This window comes from Myotis daubentonii, chromosome 1, assembly GCF_963259705.1.
Source record: "Myotis daubentonii chromosome 1, mMyoDau2.1, whole genome shotgun sequence".
NCBI lineage: Eukaryota > Metazoa > Chordata > Mammalia > Chiroptera > Vespertilionidae > Myotis > Myotis daubentonii.
In genome coordinates, this window is record NC_081840.1 from 164,610,397 (window position 1) to 164,622,521 (window position 12,125).

The following is a 12,125-nucleotide window of genomic DNA, read 5'->3' on the forward strand; positions in this document are numbered from 1 at the left end:
ATAGTAATTTTGAGGTATTAGTTTTAAATTTCTTGTTATTCTACTTTTAAATTGTGATTAGTGTTCTGTAAACAGTTAAATACATAAGGGAACGCTTGCTCTTTAAAAAGATGCTATGGAGAATTTTTATGGAGTACATGATTCTTAATTTGTCAGCTTTATAACTTTTCAAGATCATATATATGTAAACAGGCATAGTGTTTTTTTGTATCTTTCTACAGCCCTATTGGAAATAATTATGAAAAATGGAAGCACAGCTGGAAATAGCCCTCATTGCCGAAAACCATCAGGTAGTGCTGATCAAAGCAAGCCTAATTGCACAAAGGACAGCACGTCTGGTAGTGGTGACGGAAAAGGCTACACCAGAGAGCAAATAGATGGAGTTCTCAGGTAGGAATAAATATGACTTATATTTCAACTACAGTTGCTCCTAATGTAATTTTTAAATGGTATAACAGCTAAAAAAGTGTTTGAGTTGTAATTCAGTAGAACAGACATCAAGAAATTGAACTCTGGGTATGTTATGTTTTATATATATTTTTTAAATATGTTTTTATTGATTTCAGAGAGGAAGGGAGAGGGAGAGAAGGATAGAAACATCATTGATGAGAGAGAATCATTGATTGGTTGCCTCCTGCATGCCCCCTACTAGGGATTGAGCCTGAGCACGTGCCCTTAACCAGAATTGAACCTGGGACCCTTCAGTCCACAGGCCAATGCTCTATCCACTGAGCCTAACCAACTAGGGCTGTTTTATATTCTTAATAAAAACAGCGTGTAGCCCTAGCCAATTTGGTTCAGTGGCTAGAGCGTCGGCCTGCGGACTGAAGGGTCCTAGGTTCGATTCTGGTCAAGGGCATGTACATCGGTTGCAGGCTCCTCCCCAGCCCAGGCCCTGCCTGGTCCGGGCTCATGCAGGAGGCAAGTAAGCAATGTGTTTCTCTTAAATCGATATTTCTCTCGGTCTTTCTCTCTTTCACTCTCTCTAAAAATCAATGGCAAAATATCCTTGGGTGAGGATTAAAAATATATAAATAAATAAAATCAGTCTGGCCGAAACCGGTTTGGCTCAGTGGATAGAGCGTCGGCCTGCGGACTGGGGGGTCCCGGGTTCGATTCCGGTCAGGGGCATGTACCTGGGTTGTGGGCGCATCCCCAGTAGGAGATGTGCAGGAGGCGGCTGATCGATGTTTCTCTCCCATCGATGTTTCTGACTCTCTATCTCTCTCTCCCTTCCTCTCTGTAAAAAATCAATAAAATATATTTAAAAAAAATAAATAAATAAAATAAAATAAAATAAAATCAGTCTGTAAACTACCATCTTTGTATTCTTTATAAAGTCAGATTATACAATACCAATTCTATGGAAGGCTCCATCTATTTTTTTTTTTTAGTACTTCTAGATCATTATTTTTGAGCAAAATTATTTCAATTTTTTTACATAGTACAGTATTTAGATAAAATACTGAAAGAGGACAGAAGAATTGTTCTGTCACATATATACCTGAAAGCAGAATTTTATATGTGAGAAGAATCGAGGGCAATAGTAACAGCATTTTCAATTTACCTACTTATGTTAATGAAGTATAGTTTTTTCCCCTATTTATATTCTTTACTAAGGTTACCTTTATATATGTAGTAGAGGCCCAGTGCATGAATTCATGCATGGGTGTGGTCCCGGTGATCGGTGCCTGGCTGGCCCAGGGGAGGAACCTTAGGAGGTTGGCCGGCTGCGGGAGGTTGGCTGTGGGAGCACACTGATGGAGCGTCTGCCCCTGATGGTCAGTGCATGTCAATGCCACCCGTCGTTTGATTGCTTAGGCATATATATACACACACACACACACACACACACACACACATATATATATTTATAGATAGATATAGATATGCAAACACCATAATGTTCTTTTAATTTTTGTGAATTTATTGGGATGACATCCTGCCCCTTCCTGCCAGCCAGCCAGCCCTGATTGGCCCCGATCTGCCCTGATTACTGGCCAGGCTGAGGGACCCACCCATGCATCAATTTGTGCACCAGGCCTCTAGTTGGTTAATAAAATTATATAGGTTTCAGTATACAATTCTATAATGCATTGTCTGTAGATTGTATTATGTATTCATAAAAGCCTTCTTTGATCACCATTTATCCCCCTTTTTACCCTCTTCTACTTCCCCCACCCACCTTCCCCTCTGGTAACCACCATATTGTTGTCTGTATGTGTAAGTTGTTGTTTTTTATTATTACTAGAGGCCTGGTGCACGAATTCGTGCATGGGTGGGGGGGTCCCTCAGGGTGGCCTGCAGGAATTGGGCCCCACCTCGCACCCCCAGCCTCACAGCCCCGCCTTGGCCTGGCACCGCCCCCTCACCTGCTCCACCATCCTACCTGCAGGGCGATTGATTAGGGCTGGGCACCCCACCTGGCTCCCTCAGCGCCTGGGAGCCTGGTGGCGGCCCTGCTCCACTGCCACCGACGCTGGTTGCCGTCTGTGGGGCGATCAGGCCTCCGCTCGCACCCGCCTCAGCCTGGCACCACCTGCTCTCCTGCTCCACCATCCTGCCCCAGTCCCGCTCTCGTCGGGGCCCATTGGGGCTGGCAGTGCTTCCACTGCCACCTGCTGCTAATGCCGCATTGCTGACAACTGCCATGTTCCATGTCACCCCCTGGTGGTCAGTGCACATCACAGTGAGCGGTCGAACTCCCGGTCTGACAGTTTGCATTAGGCTTTTATTATATAGGATTATTATTACTTAATCCTTTCACCTTTCTCACCCAGTCCCCCAACACCCTAATTTTATTTTTTTAACTGACTGTTCTCTTTCAGTGTTTTAGTTTCACCTCATGATACACTTCCACTAAAAGCAGAAGAATTAGGTAGAGTTGAAAAATTATGAACTGGGTTTTAGAGATTTTACTAATTTTATAATTAAGAAAATATTTTATGGAAATCAGATGAAGCTCTGAGTATAACACACTGGAGAAAATACTGTTTTGCTTCCTACTACAGCTTTAGGAAGCTATATTGATGTGTATTAATGTTGCTCTCTAGAGAAACTAAAGTATAAGGATAAAGGACTCTGAACAGTGATTAATCAGATAATTCACACAGAAAGTGAATTATAATACAGTGAATTGGCTAAAGTGAAGTGTAGGTAAAACTAGTTAGTTTTTCTCTTTTTGCTTTTTCTTATTTCTTTTATTCCTATTTTCTCTTTTTTCTTCATTCTTTTTAGTTTATTTTTTTACTCACCATAATTTGAAATTAAAATAATTTTAAGTAAAATAGCAATAACTTATATATTTTGCTTTTCCCCCCTATATATTTAGATGCTAAAACTTGATTTAAAAGAATTCCTAATCATGGTTAAGCCATGGTAAAGGGTATTTGATTAGCATGAATGCTAATGAAGCACTTTAAGAATATGAGTAATGTCGCCCAGCTGGGGTGGCTTAGCAGTTGAGCATCGACCCAGGAACCAAGATATCACTGGTTAGATTCCCGATCAGGGCACATGCCCAGCTTGCGGGCTCAATCTCCAGTAGGGGTGCGTACAGGAGGCAGTTGATAAATGATGTTTCTCTCTCATCGATGTTTCTATCTCTCTATCCCTCTCCTTTCCTCTCCCTCTAAAAATCAATAAAAACATATTAAAAAGAAAAAGAATATAAGTAATGTTATTAACCACACTTTTATAACTATAGTATTTTGTCAGAGATGACTAAGATAGTGAGACTTGCTTTTAAATTTCTTTAAGAAAAAGCTTTAATTAACCAATGTGTTGAAATGCACTCCAAGAATCCATATCTATTTGAAAATATATATCTATATTTTCTTGTAGAAATTGCTCTTTTAGGGGAGAACATGTCCTCAATGAAAGACCTAAATAAAATTAATTGTATACATGTCATTTTTATTTAGAATCATCTCATGATTTTTTTTAAGAAAGACTATAGAATTACCTATATATTTGAAAATGTAATTTAAAAATACAGTTGAAAATTTTGGAGAACAGGAATATTCTAAATCCGGTGTTATTTTAAAAAAATCTTTGTTTAAAATTTTTTCTATTCTAACCTTAAAGAAAAGAGTACATCATAGTGAGCAGTCAAACTCCTGGTAGAAATGAGGCATGGTAGAAATGAGGAAGGGAGAGCAGGGCTTTTTTGTTGCTATCTCCTTGTGTTAATATTAAGGGGGGGGAGAGACATCTTAAAAATTGAAGGCAGAAATATGATGGTGAGTTCAGATACATTTGTATATGGTCAGAGTTGGCCAGATGGGAACATAAAATGTTGAGTTTCTGTCAGTTGGCTTCTATACTCTCTGAAATTGGAGATCAGGTTATCTTTTGAGAGTTATGAAAAAAGAGATGAGATTGAAAGCTTGAGGAGGATGGTAAACGTATGAAATATTTGCAGAGCAGAAAAACAGAGGAAATGGAAAGATTGTTGGTTAGCATTTGGGACCCAGCTATGTTTGAGACCATGAATTCTTACCTGGAAGAAGTATTAGCTTAGTAGTATACCTACATTAGAAATTCTTTCTCTGGTCAATAGTTTTATTATACCTTTTTTATTAGTAAATTTAGTTATTTTTCCCCTATGGGGACTAAATATGATTGAAACATTCTTTAATAGAATCCCTAACTTATTCAAAATACTTTAGTTAATCAACACTAATAAAAGAGAAAAATGGTAATTGGTGTACGAGCTACCCTTTTCATTGGCTAATCAGGGCTATATGCAAATTAACTGCCAACTAAGATTGGCAGTTAACTGCCAACAAGATGGCGGTTAATTTGCATATATAGGCACAATGCAGGGAGGCAAAAGGGAAAGCAGGAAGAAGCCCCCTGCCACTGACAGTGATCGGAAACCCAGGGGGGAGCTAAGAGCTGAGGGGAAGGGCAAAGGCAGCCCTGGGGCCGCCTTTGCCCTGCCCTCCAGCCATGATCAGAGAATCAGGTGCCTTTTCCGCCCTGGCCAGTGATAGCAGGAAGTAGGGGTGGAGCCAGCGATGGGAGCTGGGCACGGTCGAAGCTGGCAGTCCCAGGAGCTAGGGGTCCCTTGCCTGGGCCTAAAACGGAGCCCACGATCGTGGGGCCGCTGCAGCTGCGGGTCCCCGCTGCCCGGGCCGGACGCCTCAGCCAGAGGCATTAGGCCTGGGCAAGGGGCCGATCCTGCGATTGGAGGGTGATGGGGGTCAACGCCTGAGGGCTCCCAGTATGTGAGAGGGGGCAGGCTGGGCTGAGGGACACTCCCCCCCACACACACCCAGTGCACGAATTTCGTGCACCGGGCCCCTAGTAATTTTATAAGAGTTGATTAGCTCAATCATGGAACACTTATCCTATATAAAGAGGTAATATGCAAATTAACCCTCACACCCTCACAAGATGGCTGCCTATGACCAGGCCGGCAGGGGGATTAGTGAGGGACGACCAAACGACTGAACAGCAGGCTGTGTGGGGCGACCAGGCCGGCAGGGGGGCTGTGAGGGGTGACTAGGCCAGCAGGGGGGGCAGTTAGAGGTGACCAGGCCGGTGGTTGGGTGCAGTTGGGGGCTACCAGGCCGGCAGGGGCAGCAGTTGGGGGCAATTAGGCTGGCAGGGGGGGGCAGTGAGGGGCAACTAAGCTGGCGGGGAGGGAAGTTGGGGGTGACCAGGCCGGCAGGGGGGACAGTAATGGGTGACCAGGCTGGCAGGGGGAGCAGTTAGGGGTGATCAGGCCGGCACGCAGAGGCCGTGAGGGGTGATCAGGCTGGTGGGGGGCAGTTAGGGGTGACCAGGCAGGCAGGCAGGTGAGTGATTAGGAGCCAGAGGTCCAGGATTGTGAGAGGGATGTCTGACTGCCGGTTTAGGCCTGATCCTTGCCTAAACCGGCAGTCAGACATCCCCCAAGGGGTCCCTGATTGAAGAGGGTGCAGACTGGGCTAAGGGGACCCCCTTCCCCTACCCCCCCCCCCCCCCCGGGCCTCTAGTTATTTATATCATCTTCCAAAGTGTTGCTTTAGTGAGGTAACAGATCACCAGCAAACACTTACATGCTGTATGTTTTTGTTTTTGTTTTACCTATACACAGGGGATTTTTCAGAAGAAAGCCATGTTATCTTGTTAGCATGATTATGCAATCAAGTTGCTCAGTGACAATTTGGCTCAATGGGAGAAGCCATGCAATAATGCTGCATTCATTACATAAGTAAGACTAGCTTACAGTAAGATGGAAGAAAAAGGGTATAACTTTGTAAAAGTAACGTTCTGTGAAACTAAGCACATTGTTGTCCTTGAGTTGAAATATATTGAAAAATTGAGGAAAAGGTGTCATGGATCTAATATGAAAGATTTTTAAGATCTCATTTTTAAAAGCCCATCTATTATTTTAAAATTTACAAGATCAGTGTGCAATCATTAACTGGACTTTCATTATAGTTATCAATTCAAAACACTTCTGTACAGCTATTAAGTAATTTGAATGATGGGCATTTTTATTTCATTAGGATTTGACTTTAATTGTCGTTCTTTAAATGAAAAGAAATTATTTGTTAAACTTATAAAAGAAATAATCCTTTGCCTCCAAGAATAAATGTTTCCTTAAACACTAATAAACATGGAATCTATTTAAATAACCAGTTATATTATATAAAAAAGAACTAAAAGAAGACCCTCCTCCCATACCCACTATTCTTTTATGCACATAAAGGAAGACATGAAGGCTGAACCAGATATACCTCTCCAGTGTTGAGCTCTCAGACAGATCTGTCTGTCTGTGTTGCACAATGTTTCCTTTGAGGGTAGTTATATTTGGAGTATTGAAATACGTAGCCTTCTGCTTTCCATTGGTGATTGTAGACTTCGTATCTCTATGTTGGTTTCTCAAAGATTTCTCCTCTAATATATGATGAAAAATTTAGTACAGAGAAGATATGGCAGAGCTAGATACAGCTCAGAATTAGTGAAATAATTGATTTTCTTACTTTTTTCTTCCTCATTGTGGTAATTCTTTTACCTTTATGACCCATCTCTAGAGGATTGTGAATTCCAACCTAATTTTTCTACACTATTCAGTAACTCTTTCCTAGGCTGCTTTTTTGTATTGTCTAGCCTTTTGTGCTCAGAAATTATCAACAAAACAAATTTAGAGGGTTAGTCTGGTACATAATTAAATATCTTATGCATTTTAACCAAATAGTAATAACTTTAGGATAGTTCAGTGTTTGGTTTACTACTCTTGTTTTCTGCATTCCTGTAGTATGACATATTTTTAGCCTATTCCTTGTTTCATAGTCTATTCTTCTTTATTCCAAATTGAGTTCTGATGCCAACTACATTCGCATGATAGCACATATCACCTTTAGCCTAAAAATTACTTGGATTCTCACCATTTCTGCTCTCAAATTCAATCAGTCATCCATCTGTCCATCTATTCATTCAACACACATGGTGAACAAGACACAGTGCCCGCCTTCAAAGGACCTAGTCTAGAAAAGAGTTGTCAGACAAGTACACAGGTAGCAGCAGTACAGGGAGGTAATTGCTGGCAGAGGGCTAAGCTCCAAGAGTTTTGAGAGGCTATCAGAGGGTCACCAACCTAGTCTTGAGGATTTTTTGAGAAGAGAAAGAGCCAAGCTGAGGTTTGAGGAAGTGTTGGAAACTAAGCCAGACGGGAGGCAGAGAACGCATGTTCTGGGCACCAGAAATGACATTTGAAAATATCTAAGAGGGAAGAAAGTGTGATTAAACATTGACTGGAAAAGCAAATTGCAAGGAAGGAGATAGTTAGTTACTCTCGAGTCTGAGGAGGTTCCTTTTCTTCTCGATTCTGGATCTCAACAGGATTTTCAAGTTGTACAAACTGATATTTGAATCCTTATTGTGCCTTTCCTAATCACTGTAGCAGGCCTCACCTTCCGTTCCCCACCCCCCTTTGCACTTTATTTTTCTCTAAATATGTATTACCATGTGACGTACTTTATATTTTATTTGTATATCTGTTCATTGCTTGGTCCTGTCCCAATTGTAAATTGAATGTGAGCTGGGATTTTTTTGGATTGTTTTATTCCCCACTATAGCCTCTGAAATAGCATTTAGCAGAAAGTAGATGTTCAGTACAATTTTTGTTGAAGAAATAAGTCCTGGTTTCTTCCCATCTATTACTTGATTATATGACTTTTGGCAATTTACTTAACCTCTCAAAGCCTTGATTTCCTCATTGGTTAATTAGGAATAATATCTGCCTAATGAGGAGTAAATGAGATAATTTGTGTAAAATAATCAACATAATAAGATTCTACAATTCTCTATGTGAAAAGTTAGTGGACCAGATATAGTTTGTAATTTGAATCATTCATGTTTAGAAAGGTAACAGGAAGTATGCATTGTATGTTACATAACTGGTAAGCAGCTCGGACCCTAATGGGAACATTTCTGCAATAAAACATACAACTATTCACTTAAATGGGATATATGAAGACTGTGTAGCAGTTTCACATTTGTTCAGGTCAAATTTTACCTTTCAGAGTTCAAGTCAGGTTTTTGCAACCAGATTATTTATAGAATAATTTAATGTTTTTCAGAGCTTAATGGATATTAGAACATGGATATTCTTAATGGATATTAGAGCATGGATATTGCTTTTAAAGCAATTTTACTACACTCTTTTTAGAAGCCTGTGCCTGACACACAGTAGTGTTCTATAAATGTTCCCTTCCCCTTTTTTCTATTGCATAGTTTCTAATATTCAGGAGAGTGAGTCTCTTCTATGGTAGGATCGTTCTCTGTTTTGTTCACTAATATATCTCAAGTGCCTGAACACTATCTGGGACATAGTTGGTATTCAATAAATATTATTTGACCAAATAAAGAAAATGTCATATTTATTAAATAAAATTGACTTGTGTTAATATTTGTTATCTAAAGTAGAAAAATCCAATTTTAATTATCATTATTTTAAAGAAGGACTGGGTATCAGATTTTAATTTATGTGTTATGGAAAAATTTCTATAATTTTATATAAGGTCTTCTCTCTTTTTTTCTCCCTATTTAATATACCAAATAATAAACGATTTTATTATAAAAGAAGAGCTTTAGGCTCATTTATCCCAGAAATATTTACTGAGAGCCTATCATGTACCAAGCGGTGTGATGATTAATATATTTCGTAGTTTAAAAAAAAGATCAATCTGTCTCTTTTCTTTGAAAACTTTGAGTCAGTGTTTGAAACACTTTTGCTGCCAGTGAACAATTATGCCTCAGATCTTTTTACCTGTTACTACCTCTGTCATCAAGCCACTTACACATGGAACACATCTAGAGTCATAAAGTCTGCTATAAAAATGTGTACGATGTACCTGGATTTTAGTGAATAAAAATGTTTAGGTTGTGAGAGAATGTTAGGATCCAAAAAAATTAATGTTCTCTGTTCCATTTAGAGTATTTCTTTTCCTAATATACTTTAAAGACTCCAGCTTTAAATCAATTACATCTTTAGGGTTATAAACTATGTAAGTACAGTAGGTCCTTGGATAATGATTCATTCAACATTGTTTCATTATAACATTGATGAAATGTTGTAGGAACTTAACTCTTATGTAAATTAGCGTATGGTAAAATTTGTTTTGTTACACATCATTTTGCTAAGTCACACAACGACATCAAGTGAGGACTTACTGTAGGTAATCTTTAAGAATATGCTTATCACAGTGAAAATGGGAGTAACAAACATTTTTGCATCCCATGATCTTTCACCAATGAATTCTCTTTAACATGGCCGAGCTGAATTGACTTGCCTTGACATTTAAACCATAGTGTGCTGTGATTGTTTTTACATGCACTAAACTGTTGCTTTGGTATTTGGTTAGATATACATTACAGGACAACAAAACTCTTGAGTGTAACATATACTATTCTTTAGCTACAATGTACTTGTGAGGGTTATTGAATTTCTTTATGCTTAAAAGTTGTTCTTATCCTCTGTGGCTGTCCTTCATCCACATTTGTTATGGATTTTGCTTTACTTCTATGTAGTTGTGATAAATTGCACCAAGGACATTCTCATGGTCGACTCTTCTTAGACTGGGAAGAGGTTGGAGGAATGGTCTGGTCGAAAAACAGATCAAAGCATTAACCCTTAATAGGATAAGTTATCATTTGATATTGAGGAATCAGTCCACAGACAGTTCTTTATACTCTTCTAATAAATAAAACATTAGAGCTATTACATAAACTTCTTCCTTGAAATTTTCATTATAACACACTCTCTTGTTCACAGCATAAACAAATGTAAAAATTACTATGAAGTACTTGGAGTTACCAAAGATGCTGGTGATGAAGATTTGAAAAAAGCTTATAGAAAGCTTGCTTTGAAGTTTCATCCAGACAAAAACCATGCACCTGGAGCAACAGATGCTTTTAAAAGTAAAGTAAACCCTTTAAAGCAATTTTACCAAGCTCTTTTTAGAAGCCATTTAGTGTTTCAGAATATTAAATTCTGCCTTTAGACTAGTGCCGAGAAGCCAGCATAAGCAAGGGTCCTCAAAATCCTTTAAAACTTCACTAACTTGTTGTTCTAAGAGCCAAACAAATGCAATTTGGTTTCATGAAAGCAACATGCTTTCTAATTTACTGTGCACGTCGTATAATGATTATGGATGCGCCTCTAGCATATTACCATCTGGTTCTAAGGGAACTAAAAGGAAAATACAGATTTTGTGAGTTTTTTAGATATTAGAAACATTAAGGTATTGGAATTGGGAAATTACTTGGAATTGCTATCTGCCCAGTGGTTTTATATTTCTATTAACTCTGGCCAAGTTTTGTATTTTTTACATGTAGTTCTAATTAAAGTGACTTTTTTCTTTTTAATAATTAGTTTCATTTCTCTTGCCTACTCTTTATTTGTCTTAATTTATCAATACTATTTTTGTTTTTTTGTCAATTTAGTAATTAAATGTAAAATAACTGATTTTGTAATTTCATATTTTGTTACATAGAACTTACTCATAATAGATAACTTCTAATTCATAGGAAAATGCTTAAATTTATGATTGTTCTTATGAATTTGGCATTTATAGAGCCAAGTATAATGCTTACAGTGAAATAAATGCTGGGATCTTGGAATAATAGGAAGGAGATACTCATTTTTAAAATATTTCTAAAAGATAGAGGACTCAATTTATCTTTTCTACGAAACAGTTTCCAAATGGTTTTATTTCTTAAAGGAAGTTGCCAAGCAAAATATGTTTGGGGATTGTTAATATAGTCCAATAAAAACAGCCACCAAAGTGGTACTAAGTGAAAGTAAAATAATCACCGTGACTGAACCTTCTCTGTTTCCTTAAATTAATGGTGTCTTGGATAGTACAGGAAAAATTTCTTTACTCGAAAACACTAATTTAACTTTAGCATTTATGACCCCAAAAGTTAAGGCAAGATTTTCACATTATAAATTAAAATCATTTAATTTTTTTTGCTTTTAAAACATTTAAAAACATAGCGGCAGTGAGTTATTGGCATGTTTGCGATCTGCTAGGTCCGTGGTCGGCAAACTGCGGCTCACGAGCCACATGCGGCTCTTTGGCCCCTTGAGTGTGGCTCTTCCTAAGCCTTAGGAGTACCCTCATTAAGTTAATAACAATGTACCTACCTATATAGTTTAAGTTTAAAAAATTTGGCTCTCAAAAGAAATTTCAGTCGTTGTACTGTTGCTATTTGGCTCTGTTGACTAATGAGTTTGCCGACCACTGTCTAGGCCAGTGATGGCGAACCTATGACACGCGTGTCAGAGTTGACACGCGAACTCATTTTTTGGTTGATTTTTCTTTGTTAAATGGCATTTAAATATATAAAATAAATATCAAAAATATAAATCTTTGTTTTACTATGGTTGCAAATATCAAAAAATTTCTATATGTGACACGGCACCAGGGTTCAGTTAGGGTTTTTCAAAATGCTGACACGCAGAGCTCAAAAGGTTCGCCATCACTGGTGATATCATTCTTCATGTTGAGAATGTTAAGCTGCTTTTTTCTCACATTTCTGCATTGAAGTCATGTTAGCATTATTGGTTTTGGAATAACAATAAGTAGATCTACCAATATTTTTACAGCCTGTGTTGCATTTTGAAG

General features: G+C 38.4%; 1 protein-coding gene across 1 annotated transcript in view; it reads left to right on the top strand.

The window, feature by feature from the left end:
- The window catches only part of DNAJB14 (DnaJ heat shock protein family (Hsp40) member B14), a 51,555-nt gene that overhangs the window by 18,015 nt on the left and 21,415 nt on the right, over positions 1-12,125 (top strand). The window contains exons 2-3 of the mRNA XM_059664616.1: positions 222-390; positions 10,271-10,416. Of these exons, the coding sequence (XP_059520599.1) occupies positions 222-390; positions 10,271-10,416 (315 nt within the window). The remainder of the gene's footprint in view (positions 1-221; positions 391-10,270; positions 10,417-12,125) is intronic.